A 20,655-nucleotide genomic window follows, 5' to 3' on the forward strand; every position below is an offset into this window, starting at 1 on the left:
TAATTCGCCGTTGAGTCAATTGCGTGGTTGTGAAAGTCAGGGTCGAAAATGAATTTTACTAAGTAGACTCTTGCTGGGACGACTCTTACTGGTACGACTGTTTTTGTAATATCTCGGGAACCCGTTAATATTTTTTGCTGTTTTTGGTCTCTATTTAAAGCTTAGATTACAAGGAATAAGTCTATAAAAGTCTGTAAAAGTAACAATTTTTTTCATCAACTTTTCTAAATTTTGCCAGAAGTCAAAGTCAGGGTAAGAAATTCCGAAAAAAATATAATTATTTTTTTGTCTTCATAACATGATATCTCGCTTCCTATTTATGCAATACAACTTAAAATAGTGGCATTTCATTGGAAATTTAATAAGCTCTTCAATGCAATTTAAAAAAGGCTCTAGCTTCATTTTTGACAAAGTTATCAGTGTTTTTGTGCGGGTGTATTTTTTAATAGGTCGAGGTGTTAGCGGTCGTACAATTTCCGCCGATAGTGTATTACAACCTGTTTAAGCTTTAAGTGAACGGGTAATAAAAGTAAATGTTTGTATTCTCTAAATCTACATCAGTGAAATTTAACTGAGAATCAGTGATTCTATTCTCGCGATTTGAATCAGTGGAATTTCACTGAAAATCAGTTAAAAATAACTGAAATTACATTCTCATCACATGAGAAAGTATTAGTTTTGGTTGTAATTTGACTTTCGCTAATTTCATGAAATCTCGATGTTTTGGGGTATCGAATCCGAAAAACATGTGGTCTAGAAAAAGTGTCTGTCTTCGTGTCTGTCTTTACACAATGGTGTCATGTCGCCACGATACTTTTAAAATCCTTTTTTGTATCAACTTCCAACTTTGCATGTACAAAGTTACTGTTAAAATACAGATCGAGTTCGTTAGCCAGCCATTTTCGTCGAAAACTACAAAAACTACAGTACTTTCAAAATTTTGAAAATACAATTTTTTCAAATTTCAAAAGTTTTATAACTTTATATTACTTTAGATTAGGAAAATACAAACAACTTTCCTCCATAATATTTTTTCATACTCTCTAAATTTGAATCAGCGAAAAGTCGCTGATTCACCAGCCCAGAGTATGCAGCTGATGAAATAGCGTATATACACTGATAAAACAGCGTATATGCACTGATTTTCCAGCGTATATACGCTGTTTCATCAGCTGCATACTCTGGGCTGGTGAATCAGCGACTTTTCGCTGATTCAAATTTAGAGAGTAGAAAGTCAAATTTCGTTTTTTTAACCATTTGAGGACCAAATTTTTTCTTAAAAAATCGCGATTTTTCATTTTTAAGCAAACTTTTCAGGGAAAGTTATTGAAGTTCTTTACTTAAAGAACAGTGTAATAATAATAATAATAATAATAATAATAATAATAATAATAATAATAATAATAATAATAATAATAATAATAATAATAATAATAATAATAATAATAATAATAATAATAATAATAATAATAATAATAATAATAATAATAATAATAATAATAATAATAATAATAATAATAATAATAATAATAATAATAATAATAATAATAATAATAATAATAATAATAATACTTTAATTTAAGATGTTTAATGTACTTTTAGATTTTAGAACAATAAATTACGTGTTTTATTATGTAGCTTATTAATGTAATATTATTCTTTTTAATTTTTTTTCATGTATACCCTTTTCGGGTAGTTTTTTAAAAATAAATAAAAGTAATAAAGAAATAAATACTTATTAGTTCATTAAGCTCTTTATATAAAGCACCTAAAAACTAAGGTTATTTTTCAATTTTGCAAATAATTAAGGTGGGCAAAAAAGCATGAAGATATTGTATGATTTTATCAATTTCAACAACAGTTTAATCTTGATACTAGTATTTTAAAAATATTGTAGCTTCTTCAGCAAATCATGTTTCTGCGAAGAAAGTTAGTAATTGAAAATAATTTCACATTTCTCATCAGCAAGACTAAAAATTTACATTTAAGTCCACTTAATCTCGCAATCATCAGCAAACAAAATATGTGATGAGAATGTAATCCTTAAAGTCATAGTAACTGATTCTCAGTCAAATTTCACTGATTCAGTTTTAGAGAGTACATATAAGGAGAAAACTATATCAAAACGTATACAACATAATATCCAATTTTTCTTGTTAAAAGCTTTTTAAAATTTATTAAAATATTTTAAACATAAGATTATTTGTCACATAAATAAAGGAAAACTAAAAATACCATAATTAATAACATATTTTGCTAAAATCGCGAGGAGGCTTTTTACCCCCACCAGGTGATACAAAAAAGCCACTTGCAGTGCTTTCGTAAAACTCTTATAACTTAGTCCTTTCATGGAATAAAAAATATTTCTGTTAAGAATATTCAAGCTTACACGGAAAAAAAAAGTTCACGAATCTCTCGTGAACTAGTATATCACTTTTGGATGGGACACAAAATTTCAAAATTTTCATTCACTTTTGATTAGAAATGGCGAACGTCAACGAAAAACTGAAACAAAGTTAATGAATTTTTGATGAACTGTTAATGAAGAGTAGTTCGTCAAAAGTAGAGGTACAAGTTCACGAAAAAATCGTGAACTCGCGAGTGTCAGTAGTATGCGCAGTTCGTAATGCGCATCAAATATGGCTGATCAAGCATTCATCATTCAGTCGGTGTCATCGGTGTTTACATTCGGGAAAATTCTTTGATGAAAGTTATTATTTAGAATCAGTGTTTTTTATTACTTAGTGAATATTTTTGTTTGCTAATTTCCTTTGTGAAACAAATAATTCATAAAATGAATTAAAAGTTACGATAAGGGACTTTTTCTACTTTGCACGGTCCTGAGTTTTACAGCAGACAAAGCTAATCGTTTCGTTTGTCGAAGGACAGTGTATCTAGATTTAGCCGTGGCGGTTAGTTGTTAGAAATATTATGTTATAGGGTATAGGTACTAGGTTCGAATCTCGTGAAGCGAATTACGAATTTTAATGGCGATAAAATTGTGTATTCTTTGTAGTTGGGTGCGTAATAGGCGTCAAGTTATCAAATAAAGTGAAATACTATAAAAAAGTAGTGTCTGGAAATTATTTTTTCTTGTTTTTAGCATTTTTTAAAAGTTCACGAATTTTTCGTTAACTTTGACGAAAAGTTCGGAAACAGTACTATGTTTCTAGTGAAGGAGTTGATGAAATTTTGACGAACTGTGTTTGTTGATTTTCAAGAATTTTGTGTCCCATCCAAAAGTGATATACTAGTTCACGAGAGATTCGTGAACTTTTTTTTTCCGTGTAATAACTAAACTTTCAATGCCAATTAGAAATTTGAGAAAAAGATTTTAAATTCAGATTTTATAGCGTCAAATGTAAAAATGTGGCTTTTTCACCCCGTTCTACTCTATTATTATTATTATTATTGATAAATTAATATAATTATTATGTAAATAATTTTAAAAAATTAGAATATTTGAGATACACTGCAAGCCCGATCAGCGGTCACCCGATCAGTGGTCGCTTGTTTACGTCGTTTGTAGATGGAGCGGGCGAGGGGCCATGAGGGAGTCGAAAAGTTGTGGCAGTAGCGTATACATTAAAGACGCTTTGGCCTCTTAAAAAAAAATTCAGTAGTCAAGTAATGGTACCCCATCATAAAACAGTTCGTACGGTCCTATATGTTTACGCCCGATCAGCGGTCGAGCACCCCCGGAGCTGACCGCTGATCGGGCTTGCAGTGTATTTGAGAAAATTAGAATATTCTATTTATAAAAAAAAGTTAGAAAAATGATGAAAAAATGGAAGATGGAAAAATCCATATTTATTGAATTTTAAAGATTTTGACATTCTGATTGAAATTTCTTAATTTATTAGACCGACAGGGGAAAATTATGGGTAATATTATGGAACATCAGAGGTAAATATGAAACGCGACAATCTTTTTTTTTGGTAAAATTTTTGTAGTAAATTGTTGCAATTTGGTTCTTGTTTTAAATAATAGGGGAGGATGGGGCAAGGATAGTTAGTGGCTGTATTGCTTAAACGGCTTGTTCAAATTAGCGCGTCATTCATGATATTTTCGCGTCTTAACACCAAAAGATGATAGTAAAAATTGGAAGTCAATCTGCCACCATTTGCGAAGTTAGGAATTTATTTTTAAAAAACATCTGTTTTTGAAAAATGTCAACGGAATCTTTGTCTTGTTTTATCATATTGTTTTCTTTATTAGTGCTTCTGAATATTTATTTACGTAAGTGCTTTCCGGAGTGGAATTTCCTGCTGAACACGAATATCGTATTTATTTTCAATTAAATTCACGTCGTTTCACAAAAAATTAGGAAAAATTGACATATGGGCTCCTTTTCCCCCCACGGGGCAAGCATAGTTAGAGCTAATATGGCACGGTACAATCCTGCTAATGCGACTGTAAATTATAAAAAAATGTTTAATTGAGCCCGCGCGTGCAATAACAGCAAGTGCGCGTGGTCGAAAGGGATAATACGAGTCAGGTAGCAGTGAGCGCCTCTGGGTTTCTCACTGCTACCTGATGCTGGTTCCACATATACCAAACGCACGCGTATCGCGTAGACGCTTAAAGTAGAGTCTACATTCCATGGTACGCGAACGTGAACGTGTACGCGAACGTCTGACGTCACCCATGCTATTCAAATGGGTGACGTCAGCACGGCAACGTTCGCGTTCATCCAATGTAGACTCTACTTAAGGCTTGCGTATGCGTAAAGTAGAGAACACATTCCATGGTACGCGAACGTGAACGTGTACGCGAACGTATGACGTCACCCATGCTATTCAAGTCGGTTCTACAATGGGCACGTCGGACGTGGTCGTCTGACGTGCCGTGCTGACGTCACCCATGCTATTCAGTAGAGTCTACATTGGATGAACGCGAACGTTGCCGTGCTGACGTCACCCATTTGAATAGCATGGGTGACGTCATACGTTCGCGTACACGTTCACGTTCGCGTACCATGGAATGTGTTCTCTACTTTCAAATGGGTGACGTCAGCACGGTACGTCAGACGTCCACGTCCGACGTGCCCATTGTAGAACCGACTTTATAGTAGTATACTATACGCATACGCAAGCCTTACGCGTCTACGCGATACGCGTGCGTTTGGTATATGTGGAACCAGCATGACTGATATTATCCCTTTCGACCGCGCGCACTTGCTGTTATTGTACGCGCGGGCTCAATTGTTCTTTTTAGGCTGATATACATAATAGTGCGTAATTATATAAGGAAAACAAAGCTTATTGACCAAAAAATTGGTAGATGTCTGAAGAAAATTGGTTAAAACTGAGATTCAAGTTCAGAAGAATTTTAATGCAATAATTAAAATTCAGAACATGTTCAAAACATATATTGTTAATACTTCAGATATCAATATTGAATAGTCTAAATCGAATAAAATAAGGAGAACGAAAATCTACTGATTTTTTATAACATTCGGATTCTTTAACTATCGTTGCCCCGGTGCTGGGGCAAGGATAGTTAAAAATTTTTGTTTACTTTTTCATTCGTATCTCGTAGGGATTTGAGTCTACAGTAAAATAATGTATAGCAAAATTATAGCCAAATAACCAGGATTTCCAAAAATACTTTTCGTTTGCAGGTACATATTGAGTTTTCTGCTGTAATCGTAGTGTGTACGAGGGTTTTGACCGTTCCCAAGTACAGTTCTCAAGTATCAATTTAAGTGAGGATTTACCTCACAATGTCTATAGTTCTCTTATTTTGACTTATTTGTATTTTTAAAGTGTCTAACTTCAAGTATTCGGAGGGAATGATTCTAAACTGACTTTTTTTTAACTTAAACTCATATTTGCAATAGTATAAATATTTAATTCACATCTTTACCTCCCAACACGTGTTCATCAACCGCCATAGATTTATATATATAGTTTACCGAATTGCGTTTGACGCCATTTTTTGTTCACATTAATCAATTTCATGGACACTTTTGATTCTTAATTCTTCTAAGTGTTTGTTCTGACAGTTGGCTAAGCCTCAAGTCATTTAAGAAGAAGGTAAATATTCAAGTTTGGCCGCTAGATCCGAAAAGGTCTTACCTAACTATCCTTGCCCCATCCTCCCCTACTTTTGTCTACAAAGTATCTGGAATATTTTTAGTTTTATTGACACTAGAAACAAGCAAAAAATTGTTAAACTTGAAAAAAGTGAGAAGTTTATTTTAAAAAAGTCCAGAAATCCATGAATTTCTGTGAATTTAATAAATGTTATTAAAAGATCCCAATTAAATAAAGTACATAATTATGACTTTATTTAATTAGGAGAATATTAGCATAACTTGGCCTAATAAGAAATGACAATTATTAATATTTACTCATTTTTGTTTTTTGTTCTATAATTTCCCTAGTTGACGGTACTTATTTCGACAATCAGGTATTGACAGAATCAAATTAAAAAATCGATTATGAAAGAAAATTTAAAATAAGTGACTAATCAGAAGTTAGTCGCAAAAAACAAATAAAAATGGGCGAATTTGGACATAAATCATTTTTGAGGAAAATAATTTTTGAATTTGATTCTCTAACAAATAGTCGAAAATGTTGTGTTCTCGTAAAATTTGTCTTTAACACTAAGAACAGGAATAAAACGTAATTTGTCTGCTGTTATTTCTTCTTTTTGAAAGGAGCAGATAAATAAACTAAGGGAAAAATAATTCATTTAAAAGTTGGCAACATGCCAGAATGGTTACTCACGAAGTTAGCTTCTGTTTTGATGGAGTTTCGTTGCTCTTATTGCAATTGGGAAGTGACACGCTTTCCCTGGTCTTGATTGTATGTACTGATGAGACTTTGGCAGTGTTGTAGCCCAAATTAGAGATGGAACCGGGCATGTATTTTTCGCGCACTGTCGGTCTTCGGTTTTTTAATGCTGGCGCTCGATACCTTATTCGCGCTTCTAGTCGCTCCTTGGCAACGTTGGTGGCAGGACTCACAGGAAGCCGAGTTGATCGCTCCTTGCACCATGCCACGTGACGCTCGTAAGCCTTGATACCAAATTGGCGATAACAAGTGGGACATATTCCCTTTTCATTGGCTCTGGTTGGGGCACCGGAAGTAATTTGATTCGTCGATTGTCTCGTTATAACCTCCGTCTAAAAAAGAATTCATTTTTGAGACTATCTTCCTTAAAACTGCATTGAGACCTTGATTACCCAACATCAGGAGGTGGAAATTAATAAGTGCTGGGGAATTTGAATTTACGTTAGAGAATTTTTATTAAAAGCAAGGTAAATACAATTAAAACATTCGGATAGGTACTCCAACGTTTCGAATTCTAAATGATTTCATCTCTGAGGAGTCTATCAAAAAATATACAAAATTTAAAAATTAAAATAGGTCCCGACCAAAGAACCGGATATAATATTTTTGAGTTAAAAATCATTGTCCTATTAATAAAAAATTCTAAATCCTTTTTTTATTTAGAGATCGGGAGTTTTGAGGCTTAAAAAATTATAACCGGTTCATTGATCGGGACCCTCAATTTTACAAAACAAAATACAAAAGATATAAAATAGAAATAATTATCTTATCAGAAATTATACGAAGATATTAATTAATTAATATTAATATTTGAAATTAGGATTACAATAAATTAATAAGTAGCATGGAAATTATTAGATAACGAAAGTAATAATACAGACTACTTAATATAAAAATAATAAAAATTTATAAACAATGAAAATAAATAAACCAAATAATAACAAATAAGGAAAAATTATAAGTAACATACTTTACAAAATAATCTGTTTTTTGAATAAAAATAACGTTGGAGATAACATATGTATTAAATAATGATTGTCAGAATGTTTTTGTTTTATTTATCTTACTTTTATAATAAATTTATAAAATTCTGTGAATGTCAATACGTGAGTTTTGATTATTATACAGTGAAACCTTAGTGATCCTGTAAGTTATAGTAAAAACTGAAAACTTTTTAAAAAGGGAAAAAATCCTTTTATTCGTTTAATCCAGGTTTGACTGCACTAAAATAAAAAATAAAGAGATTAGTAATTTTCCATTGCAAACATTTGTTGAGAAATTGCAAAATGAATGGTAAAAGCGTAAAAGGAAGGTAAAAACTTACGGGTTCGCCGCGCGCTGCTCTGATCGTACGAAGAAATTCGTCGTGCGTTAGTTTCCATGATGATTTTGTTCGTGGAATTCTTTCGTCCTGATAAGATCGCTTATTTTCTTGCTTCGGAAGAAATTCTTCAAGTTCGGTGCCCTGAATTCTCTGCTTGGCAGAATCGAAGGGCTTTCTCTTTTTAATGGACGATTTCTCGCAGATCTTGGCATGCTTCTCCAACGATTTCGGAGCAAAGGTCCGTGCACAAATTGCGCACGGCAGGAGAATTGACGGCACATCTGTGTCCATTTACCAAACAATTAGTAACACTATTCACTAATAAACATTTTCTTATTTATTCTTTTATAACAAAATTCTCAAAGTTTATTAATTAAATAATTAATTTTCAAAACAAACTCTTTAAAATTTAAACAAATTGTTTTTATCGAAAAATATAAATTTTGCACTTAGAACAAAAAAGAAATTGCACTATCACGACAGAGCGACAAGAAAAAAGGGTGTACAAATTTTTTCATAAAAAAAATTTCCTAAATTTGATGATATTTTGTGATTTATTTGATTTTGAAGAATTATTGAGTGAGAAGGAAAATACTTGAACCACTTGCACTTCATAATTTCGCATTATTATTGACATTCAAATGATATGGATTTTTTTTGCTTTGGCAAAGAAAAGTCAGGACCCCGAACACCTGTGGAGATTTCTTCACTCTGCGATGTTGATTCTTAAATCGGAGGTGAGACACGACGTTATACTCGCCCCCGCGGTTGTGTCGCCTACAAGAGACAACTTTCCTTTTTAGGTGTTATGACTTGAAAAGTAAGCTAATATTATAATGTGTTACCAATGTACCAGGTGAACAATAAATCAATAAAAAATATTTGCAATTTTATCCCACTATTTTTCCACTCTTCATTATGATTTCTGACATTGAATTTCTATTTTCCAATTTAATAGCAACACCAATACCAAAGACGAAAAAACAGGATGTTCTTTTATGGAGATGGATTTTCTCATAGCTCATATGTACGCGTACGTGAAGTGGTTTATATATTTTATGACTAAAACTTCTTTCCATCTATAAGAGAGTAAATTACGTCAGGAATTACAAATCCCCCCCTGTATATAGAAACATGATCTGATCGACTCGCACCAACGATTATACGTTTCTTCCGATTCGACCTTCCACCAAAGGTAAGGAACGTTCTGCTTCTGCTACGGTCACCTTCGCGATCCATTTTCAAGGAGAGTCCAGAATAGAGTCGAAGTCGGTATGAACGCGCTGATACAACGCGCTCGTCCTATGTATTCCACCCAAGGGGCACACGATAACTAAAAGGCATTAAAATGTTAACATCTACTCAAAACGATAACTTGAAGTTATCAAAAAGAGAAGTGTGCCCGCTGGGCATATGGACGAGCGCGTTAATATCAGCGCGTTCATACCGACTTCGACTCTATTCTGGACTCTCCTTCAAAAAAGGAGGCGTATATTTTTTTATTATAAATGGATTAAATGCGAAGGGTTCGGGTCCTGACCTAATTTGTCCATTTGCCAACATTTTTAATCTCTTTCTTTCTAATTCTCGAAAAAAAATCCATTGCAAAATTAATAAATCACAAAAACTTTTATTATTAATTATTATCATTATTAACTTACAACTAACGATCTACATGTCTGATTATTCAAGGTTATGTTTATTATCGTGTGCATGGAGCCTTTTTTAAATTTGTAAAATAGAAATAATTTTTATTTCATATTTTGAAATTCAATTCTTTTCAAAATTAACGAAATAAAATACACAAATAAAGATAAACATTAAAAATATATAAAATAACAATTTTTTTAATTTTTATTCTCAGTTATTCTTATTTTTCATTAATAAAAAATATAGAACGTGTTTTTTATCAAACGAGAAAAACTGGAAATTGAAAAAATCACTAAACTTGTATAGTTTTAATTGAAAACTCATTTTAAAAGATAAAAAAAGATTTATATCATTATTTATCTGTAATATGACCTCAATGGCAATATTGACCGTCGTTTACTCTTTACTATGTTGTTTTTTATTGAGTTTGTAGTGATAAGCTCTAATTTTTCCATACTTAAATCCGAAAAGTATAGTTTATTATTCTTTTCCATATAATGAGAAGGAACAAAGGAAGTGTAAAAAAATTAAAAAACGAATAAAAACAAAAATTTACTCAACAAGTGATCCTAAAAAATAAAATTTAAATTTTAGTTAGGAATTATTAATTGAAGTGAAAAGCTTAATTTCATTACATTCAAAAATTAATAAAATAACAATGTAAAATTATTAGAAAAAAAATTTAATTTGAAATGCATAACATTACAATAATTAAAATAATTAACCAAACAACAATTAAATTCATCAATAAATGCAGGAAAAATAAAAAACAATTTAAAAATGGCCGATATTGTAAAATTTTTGAAAAATTAACAATAAGTTAAAATAAAATTGAAATAAAGTACTAAATTCTATCAAAAGATTAGTGTTTTCAGAATTAAAAAAAATTTTGAAAAATAAAATGACAAAAATGTGGGTGTAAAGTTGCGTAGGTTTCATGGACTTTTTGACCTGTTTACAATTTTATCTCTCCCATAAGAATTGAGTTCAAAATTATATTCAAGTTACCATTAAAAAACGAAAACGTTTTTTCCTTCAAAAATCAATGATTTTTACTTCTTTATTATGTATAATTGTATAATTTCAAATACTAAGAAAAAAATCATGTAAATTTAATTATCGTCCATAAACAGTAGAGTGAAAGAAAAAAAAGAATATCTTGTCACAAATAGAAATATATAATTAGAAGTCTCATGTTTTCTCCTACTCAAATGTCACACATATGCAAGAGCGTTTTTCCTTCAATTCATTCAATTTAATAGTTTGTTTTCAACTTCAACATTCATTATAATTTAGTGCTTTTTTACTATTCTTCTTAAATGAAACAACATTTATGTAATTAATTAGTTGCAAATTTAAGATATCCTACTTTTCTTTGTCAAAACACAAAAAAATCACAAAAAATTGAAAATTTTTTTTAAACATTAACAGTAAAAAAACAGTTTAAATATTTTTTTATCAACTATATATCAGCACAAGATAAACAAAAGATCAAAAAGTTCATAGTGACGTTTTTGTGATTATTGTTTTAAAAAATGATATTATATTAAAATTATCAATCGCTTCTCGTAATAATAATATTAAAAATAATAATAATAATAGAAAATAAAAAATATAAAGGAGATAAATAAAAGTATATATTTGACGAATTTTTTAGTACCTAAAAAGCATGCTGCATAGATTAGAATAATTGCAAAACATGTGAAATAGCAAGGAAAAATATTTCCCAAATAGAAATAAATAAATAAATAAAGTAAACCTTTGCTTACTGTGAATACGTAAAGAAATGAATATAAATAAATAAAATAAGGAGTTGAAAAAAGTTTAACATTCAAACGGTGCAATGTTGGTAAACAAAAAACTGCCTCAACATTACATCACAACTCTTCCCACCTTCATGACGTTTTAAATCGACCTTCTCCTTAGACGTTGTCGAAGAATTTGTTAATTTTTCGACATTATTATTCACGTGCGATGATGAGTCGCGATTTGAAATAATTCTACCACATCTGAGACCTAGCAAAGGGGGTTCTAAGTCCGCCCCTGCTGCAGCCTTTTTCGAAACACAACACAGCATCAGAACCGTCAGAGAGATACTGAACTGGAAACTTTGTAATCTACACACATTCTATACATTTCTCTTTGACTTCTTCTTGTTCTTCTTTTAGCACCGCTCTCCAGACTACACGGCTCGTCAATATTCATAAGATGTTTATTTTTAAAATATTTACCATCACTTCCATTATTTTTCCTTTAATATACAAAAAAAGCCTTTCTCTCTTTTTTCACAATTTATACCTAGATGTATTCCTAGAGACGATTCCTAAAACATATTTTTGAAAATACAAAGAAATCGGAAAACCGAAAAATCAATAAGCAATTAATTATTTCGTTAAATTTTTTGGGGAAAAGAAATTTAATAATTTTCTCTTTTGCAAAATGTTTCTTCTTTCGCGAGGAAGTAAAATTTTTTTTTTGCTCCAGTGTTTATACTTTTATGAGTAAGTAAAAAATTTCATATACCCCTTAAATTGGAAATTTTGCTCTGTTTAGAAAGTATGTTTAAATATTTGTGAAGAAAAAAATTTGAATTTCCTTCTTAAAAAAACTATATATTCTTGCGAGTCCATTAAAAATTCAATTTCTCCATTGAAAGAATGAAATTTGTGCCAACTATTAATTTTCAAGTAACAAATAATGTTTCTTGTATATACGAACTTAAATATAAGATTCAAGATTTCATAGCAGTAGCCCAGTAAGAAACGAAAAATTGAAAAGGATTATTGAAATAATTCAAACTCTGTATGGTGTAGTAGAAATTATCCAATACTTTTGAATGCCATTTCTGTCCAATACTTTTCTATACCATGATATAGGACCACGTTTCGTCTAAAAATGAATGCTATTCAATTCTTTTTGTAATTTTTAACAAAGACAAAATTTTTTTCTGAATGCTTTCCAATCCCATCCGAAATTATTACAGCCTGTCATTATATCACTTTTCAATTTTTCATTGGAACCGCGTTTCTGCATGCATTCAAGCAATCTTCTGGATTTTTGTAATTTATAAGATACATACAGTGGCAGATTTTGTAAAAAGTGTTTGTGTTCAAAGAAAAACTTGCTGAAAAATTGATTGTTTACCAATTTAACGTCATTTAAACGAGTTAGGGCCGTTATTCTGTTAGACAATAAATCATAACCTAAAAATTTCAGAGACCTTTAAACACTTTTAACCCTCTTAACTGATAATTTAATAATTATTCCTTTTTAAAATAGCAAATAAATTCATGAGTGCAGTTATTTGAAAGTAATTGAACATTCTATATGTCAACAATATTAGTATTATATTATTATACTACTGTCGCGGAATTCAGAAGCATAGGGCAGAAATGGTATTCAAAAGGATCAATTTTTCGTTTCTTACTGGGAGGGGAGACTAATGTTAAATTTTGCAAAAATGTTTTTAGGCAATAAATCCGCTTGGAAGCAGATATATATATATATATATGTGACGCTCCACGAGAAAAGGGACCTTAGCTGCAAAAAAATTAATTTTGAGTTATTTATATCATTCCGTACGTTTTGAGTTGCTCTTTCATATACAAAAGGCAAAAATAATTTCTACTTACAGGTTTTTTTGTTATCAATGTTTAAAAATGAACCTTTTGAGTGTTTACACCCGGTTGTTTAGAAAATCAGCCCCTCTACTTTCTAACACAACTACACAGGTTATGTACGTACAACTCATGCGCTTCGTGTAACATGGATAACTATCAATGTGAAGTGAGTACACGGAAAAAAAAGTTCACGAATCTCTCGTGAACTAGTATATCACTTTTGGATGGGACACAAAATTTCAAAATTTTCATTCACTTTTGATTAGAAATGGCGAACGTCAACGAAAAACTGAAACAAAGTTAATGAATTTTTGATGAACTGTTAATGAAGAGTAGTTCGTCAAAAGTAGAGGTACAAGTTCACGAAAAAATCGTGAACTCGCTAGTCTCAGTAGTATGCGCAGTTCGTAATGCGCATCAAATATGGCTGATCAAGCATTCATCATTCAGTCGGTGTCATCGGTGTTTACATTCGGGAAAATTCTTTGATGAAAGTTATTATTTAGAATCAGTGTTTTTTATTACTTAGTGAATATTTTTGTTTGCTAATTTCCTTTGTGAAACAAATAATTCATAAAATGAATTAAAAGTTACGATAAGGGACTTTTTCTACTTTGCACGGTCCTGAGTTTTACAGCAGACAAAGCTAATCGTTTCGTTTGTCGAAGGACAGTGTATCTAGATTTAGCCGTGGCGGTTAGTTGTTAGAAATATTATGTTATAGGGTATAGGTACTAGGTTCGAATCCCGTGAAGCGAATTACGAATTTTAATGGCGATAAAATTGTGTATTCTTTGTAGTTGGGTGCGTAATAGGCGTCAAGTTATCAAATAAAGTGAAATACTATAAAAAAGTAGTGTCTGGAAATTATTTTTTCTTGTTTTTAGCATTTTTTAAATGTTCACGAATTTTTCGTTAACTTTGACGAAAAGTTCGGAAACAGTACTATGTTTCTAGTGAAGGAGTTGATGAAATTTTGACGAACTGTGTTTGTTGATTTTCAAGAATTTTGTGTCCCATCCAAAAGTGATATACTAGTTCACGAGAGATTCGTGAACTTTTTTTTCCGTGTAACTAACCTTCAACTTCGTACCATTTGTCAAATTTTTCAAAAACACATTTTTTAAACAATTTTTTTTCTATTAATCCCATTAAATGTCCATAATATATTATACGGGAATGGAAACTAGAAAAGTTAAGCTTTATTTTCATATAATTTTGATAAAAATCGACGGGGGGGTGTTTTGAGATATTAAGAGTTTAAACTTTCAAACAGGAATTTCTCTACGAAATTGAGAAAAATTTAAAAAAATAAAAATAGCATTATAAAGTTCATGAAATTCTCTTTTGATTCAGTGTATAATATGTTACAAATAATTAAATTTTTTAATAATTATATTTATTAGAAAATCGCTCTCCTTGCGATTGTTTTTTGTCGGTGGAACGATTTGAAATGGAATGCCTCATATATATATATATGGGTCAGTCCATTATATTTCACCTGAAGCTGTTGCGGCCTATTTTTAAAAAAATCTCATAATTTGTAAAAATGATGTTTAATATCCACAAAATTCATTTTTGAGAATTATTTTATAAAATTTTTTGAATTTAACTTAGAATTTTAATTTTTAAATTGAGTTGGACAGAAAAAAGGTTAGATTGACAGTTATGAAAATTTAATAAAAAAGCATGGAAATAATTTAGATAATACAAATTTCTAGATTGATATTTGTTAAAAATGAGCTAATTTACTTGTATAAATAGATTTTTATGTAAACATACTAAAAATAATAGATAAAAATTAATTTTAAAACTTTACTATGAAATTTCCAAAGTCACTACATTTTAATTACATCTTTCTAAAAAGTTTATAAATATTAAAAAATTTATTACTACTTAATGTAAAGTATTTTCAATGTACTTTCATAATATGTGCTAACTTTTTAATTTTATACTATAGAAATATGAAATATTTTACCTTTAATATTGAGTGTTTCATGATTTTCATTGATTTTAATTACTTATTTCTTCTCAGGTGCAAGACTAAAAAATCCAATTTTTGTCTTAATATTAAAGTTTGATCTTCTTTTCCATTCTATTAAATTTTGGTGATGGAGAACGAGCTACTTTTCATTTTAAATTTAGTTTAAAAAATCTGCTGAAAAAACGAATTTGTTGGTTAAAATGCAGGTAATTTTATAACACTGAAGTTGACTATCTCAATACACGGAAAAAAAAAGTACGTGAATCCTTCCTTGAAAGTGCTTGACTTTTGGATAGAACACAAAGTACAAGGCTGTATCATATACTTTTTATTAGAAAATATAGAAAAGTCCTAGAGTTATTTTAGTACTAGTATATGGGCAACAGTGTTTTTTAAATTTTAAAGAAAAGTCATTTGTTCAGTTTTATAAAGTACGTGAAAGATTAGTTGACTGCGCTTGAAAATTCTGTAGAGCATGCGCAGTGTGCGTTGCGCGTTTCTACCCAAGGTAAATGCCAGCTGATCGTCTATTCCGTTTGTGTTAATTTCAGATGTGAATATACTATTATTTTAAGAAAAACAAATAGTGTTAATATATATGTGACGCGATCTGAAGAAAGGGACCTTAGAAGCAAATCATTTTAAGGTTGGGTTAGAGTTACTTTTTTCTTGTTTGAAAGTTTCTTTTTACTTATTTTGAATTAAAATCAGTGTTTATTAAATATTTTAGTTTTAATGAAGACTTAAACTTTAATGATTTATATTGACAGTTGATCCTTTTTTTGTATTTTCATTTAAAAAATTGCAAACATAACCTATAATTTTTTGCTTCTAAGGTCCCTTTCTTCAGATCGCGTCACATATTTATCTTCAAGAATTGACTTTCAAAAATATATTTTTTGTTTTGTGTTTCTCACAAAACAGAATGTTATGTAAGTCTCAGTTTTCAGTGAAATAGCATGTCTCAGAAGTCGTGAAAAATTTCACCATGTGGTATATAAGAACAATTCGATACGTACTTTTAAGTGTTAAGTGTGTGTTTATATTTAAGTTATACGCGAATATATGTGTGTGTTATTGGTTAGTCCATAAGTGTTGACGAACATCGAAAAGTGATACAATAATTGTTCTTTGTTTGTGTGATTAATTATCCAAATATGTGAATGAATGAGTGAATTTCAGAAAAACGGTGTGAACAAGTGTTAATTATTTTTTTTATTTAACAGTTTTTTTGAAAGTCAATGAAATTCTCAAGCAAGGTACTAGAAATTTTCATTGACTGCTTTTGAAACTCTCATGCAAAAGTACTAGACTGTTTTTAGTATTTTGTGTCGTATCCAAAAGTCAAGTACCGAGTCAATGAAAAATTCACGTACTTTTTTTTCCGTGTAGTCATGCAAAAATCTACTTGCATTTTAACCAACAAATTCTTTTTTTCAGCAGATTTTTTAAACTAAATTTAAAATGAAAAGTAGCTCGTTCTCCATCACCAAAATTTAATAGAATGGAAAAGAAGTTCAAACTTAAATATTAAGACAAAAATTGGATTTTTTAGTCTTGCACCTGAGAAGAAATAAGTAATTGAAATCAATGAAAATCATGAAACACTCAATATTAAATTTAAAATATTTCATATTTCTACAGTATAAAATTAAAAAGTTAGCACATATTATGAAAGTACATTGAAAATACTTAACATTAAATAGTAATAAATTTTTTAATATTTATAAACTTTTTAGAAAAATTTAATTGAAATGTAGTGACTTTCGACATTTCATAGGTAAATTTTAAAATCAATTATTTTTATCTATTATTTTGGGTATGTTTACATAATAATCTATTTATACAAGTAAATTAGCCCATTTTTAACAAATATCAATCTACAAATTTGTATTATCTAAATTATTTCCATGCTTTTTTATTAAATTTTCATAACTGTCAATCTAACCTTTTTTCTGTCCAACTCAATTTAAAAATTAAAATTCTAAGTTAAATTCAAAATATTTTATAAAATAATTCTCAAAAATGAATTTTATGGATATTAAACATCATTTTTACAAATTATGAGATTTTTTTAAATATAGGCCGCAACGGCTTCAGATGAAATATAATGGACTGACCCATATATATATATATATATATATATATATATATATATATATATATATACTAGGGGGGCTTCGCCCCCCTGCACGCTTCGCGCGCCAACCCCCTATCTCTATTTTTATATTTATTTTAATTTTTATAAATTTAAAGTAATTTTTTCTTAATATCAATGCATCTTAATAAATTGCATACAATACATGACAAAATACACATAGATTTTGACGTAATGTAATAATCGTTATGGACCTTTTTTATCTATATGTCAAAAATTAGATTAAACTTTGTCATATATTTTGACCCATTTTAACCTATAGGTTAAAAAGACGTTAAATTTTAAATAGATTTTGACGTATCATAGATACGTTTATTGTCCTTTATTGTCCCTTTTTAAGTTGTAGTTAAATAAAAGTCAAATTACACATAGATTATGACGTAACTAAATGAGGGAGTAAAAATAAAACGTCAAAATTAGGTCAAAATTATAGGTGTAAGAGCAAACACAATTTAAAAATTACCTTACATTGTTAGGTCAGATGCCAAACTTCACCTCATCATTAAGGTCATGTTATTCAGTGGTCACGTGCTCCATATACTTTACTATGGGAACACGTGACTACTGAATAACATGACCTTAAGTCTGCGCGCAGAAATTGTTTGACAAATTTTGACGTCTATGTCAAAGCTGCCCTCAAACTTGACCTAAATTTTGAGGGTAGCGGGAATTCTTTGTCAAATTTTGATGTGTAGGTCAAAACTGCCCTCAAAATTGACCTAAATTTTGAGGGTAGCGGAAATTGTTTGTCAAACTTTCACGTCTAGCTCAAAACTGCCCTCAAAATTGACCTAAATTTTGAGGGTAGCGGGAATTCTTTGTCAATTTTTGATGCGTAGGTCAAAACTGCCCTTAAAATTCACCTAAATTTTGAGGGTAGCGGAAATTGTTTGTCAAATTTTGACGTCTAGGTCAAAACTGCCCTCAAAATCGAATTCTTTGTCAAATTTTGACGCCTAGGTCAAAACTGCCCTCAAAATTGACCTATATTAACGTAATGTGAGGCCGTTATTTATCCTCTTTTTGACCTACAGGTCAAAAAATAGGTCAAATTAGACATAGATTTTGACGTAATGTGAGGCCGTTATCCTCTTTTTGACCTATAGGTAAAAAAATTGGTCAATTTTGACATAAGTTTTGACGGCCCCTTTGGGATAGGCCGCCCTTACAGAATCTTGAAACAGCGGCGGCGGCGGCGGCGATATCTTTTTGTAATATAGGTAGATATATATATATATATATATATATATATATATATACAAAATCTGACTAAAAATATTTAACATTTAGTCCCAGTCTCCTCTATTTTTCAAAATAAGCAAAAAAATATTAAATTCTCCTAGAATGATAATACACCTAGATTTCTCACAGAAAATGCAAGAATATTCTATACTATCATTATGGTATCAATATTTTAATAAATTACTAGGGGGGCTCCGCCCCCCTGCGCGCTTCGCGCGCCAACCCCCTATTTTTATTTTAAAATTAATTTTTAAATTCAGAATTAATTAATAATATTTATTATCAATATTGGTTTTTAGCCAAATTCAGTAAAATTAGTGTTTGTTGAAATTATTTGTATTATTCAATTTGTTTTCAAGATAACCAAAATTTGTTTCAAGTAACCAATTTTGTATCTCAAAATTATAGATTCAGATTGTAGTATTTGAAATCAGGTCCGAAATATAAGACATGACTAATTTCTTTTTATTTAGATTTTGAGTTAAAAAATTCGTTTCTTCCCTGTAATATATCTTCGAAAAAAACGTTGAAATAAATAATTTTAATAAACAATAAAGCAGGAAAATTAATTTAATTAATAATATTACAAAAATTAATATTATTTTTGTAAATTTTTGTAAATTGAAAATAAAATTTATTTGAATTTATTTTAATTTGTAATAATATGAAGTCGATTTTAAATAATATGGAAGGTACGTAGAAATGTAATTTAATTTTTGACACTGTTGACATTAATTGTGACGTACGATAACGACTCCTTAATGTCCCCCTTTAATTTAAAAAAAAAGGTTGAATTTTATCTAAATTTTGATCCCTTGGAAGGCCTTAATGAAGGCTTTTTTTATGTGTAAGTTAATAAATAGGTCAATTTTGATCTAAATTTTGATCTAACTCCAGAAGATATAAGGAAATTTGTCGATTTCATAGGCCCTCTTTTGACCTAAGTTTAAGGTTATGTTCGCCTCTCCACCTATGTCTGTTGCCGCAATAACTTTTGACCTGATTTTGAGGTTATGTTTACCTCGTGACCTACGTCTGTGACCGCAATAACTTTTGACCTGATTTTGAGGTTATGTTCACCTCTTGACCTACGTATGTGATCTGAAATTATGTTAAATATACTATAGCTATTTGAGGACAACTTCAGTGCGATGTCCCTTGACCTGATTTTGAGGTTATGTTTACCTCTTGACCTACGTCTATGACCTAAAGGCCAACTTCAGAGCGATGACCCTTGACCTAATTTTGAGGTTATGTGTTTACTCCTTGACCTACGCCTATGACCTGAGGCCAACTTCAGAGATATGACCCTTGACTTGATTTTGAGGTTATGTTTACCCCTTGACCTACGTCTATGACCTGAGGCCAACTTCAGAGCGATGACCTTTGACCATTTGTGGCCAACTTCAGGGCACTGAATCCGGCGGCGAAATCTTTTTATAATATAGAGAGATTTAATTAATTATTTAAGAAATAAATGAACTCAAGGTCATTAAATAGGGGAGTGTAAGGTATGGTGGCGGACACTTTCTTTTTTGCGTCTCTCTCTCTCTCAAAAAACAATATTTTTCAAAATTTCAAAAGCAGGCAGTTGCTGACATCTATTAAGCATATTTCTGTCAGAAGCGGCGGTTAAAATTTAAATTCAGTGAAATTTTACAGCTCTTGGCGCAAAAAACTGATTTTTTTTATTTTTGAAAGTTGTAAGGTATGGTGGCGCATTTGGTGTAATTAACTAAAATATTATGTAGATGTTAAAATTATTTTTTAAAACTACTAGAAATGATGAAAAATAACAAAAGTAGAGAAAACTGATGATTTTACATTATAGAAAAAAAAGTTTCACTTCAGTTATGGTTACAATTTTGGACATGTGA

At 30.2% G+C, this 20,655-nt stretch overlaps 1 protein-coding gene and 1 long non-coding RNA gene across 7 annotated transcripts in view; both read right to left on the reverse strand.

Moving 5' to 3' along the window:
• Nucleotides 1-20,655, reverse strand: part of LOC122506798 (rho GTPase-activating protein gacZ-like) — a 46,150-nt gene that overhangs the window by 15,478 nt on the left and 10,017 nt on the right. For 3 of the 6 annotated variants that reach the window (XM_043619122.1, XM_043619123.1, XM_043619125.1), the window contains 2 exons: nucleotides 8,125-8,405; nucleotides 6,735-7,132 (listed from right to left, as the gene is read on the reverse strand). In XM_043619122.1, the coding sequence (XP_043475057.1) occupies nucleotides 6,735-7,132; nucleotides 8,125-8,405 (679 nt within the window). Of the gene's footprint in view, nucleotides 1-6,734; nucleotides 7,133-8,124; nucleotides 8,406-8,732; nucleotides 9,090-11,667; nucleotides 11,992-20,655 lie in introns of those variants that run through there. The other 3 variants (XM_043619120.1, XM_043619124.1, XM_043619121.1) reach the window with 3 other exon arrangements.
• LOC122506801 lies at nucleotides 12,072-13,699 on the reverse strand. Its single transcript, XR_006302030.1, has 3 exons — nucleotides 13,651-13,699; nucleotides 12,298-12,447; nucleotides 12,072-12,097 (listed from the first exon to the last, which is right to left on the reverse strand). It is a non-coding gene; the product is annotated as an uncharacterized LOC122506801 (long non-coding RNA).

The sequence above is a fragment of the Leptopilina heterotoma genome, unplaced genomic scaffold (genome assembly GCF_015476425.1).
Source record: "Leptopilina heterotoma isolate Lh14 unplaced genomic scaffold, ASM1547642v1 Lhet_434, whole genome shotgun sequence".
NCBI lineage: Eukaryota > Metazoa > Arthropoda > Insecta > Hymenoptera > Figitidae > Leptopilina > Leptopilina heterotoma.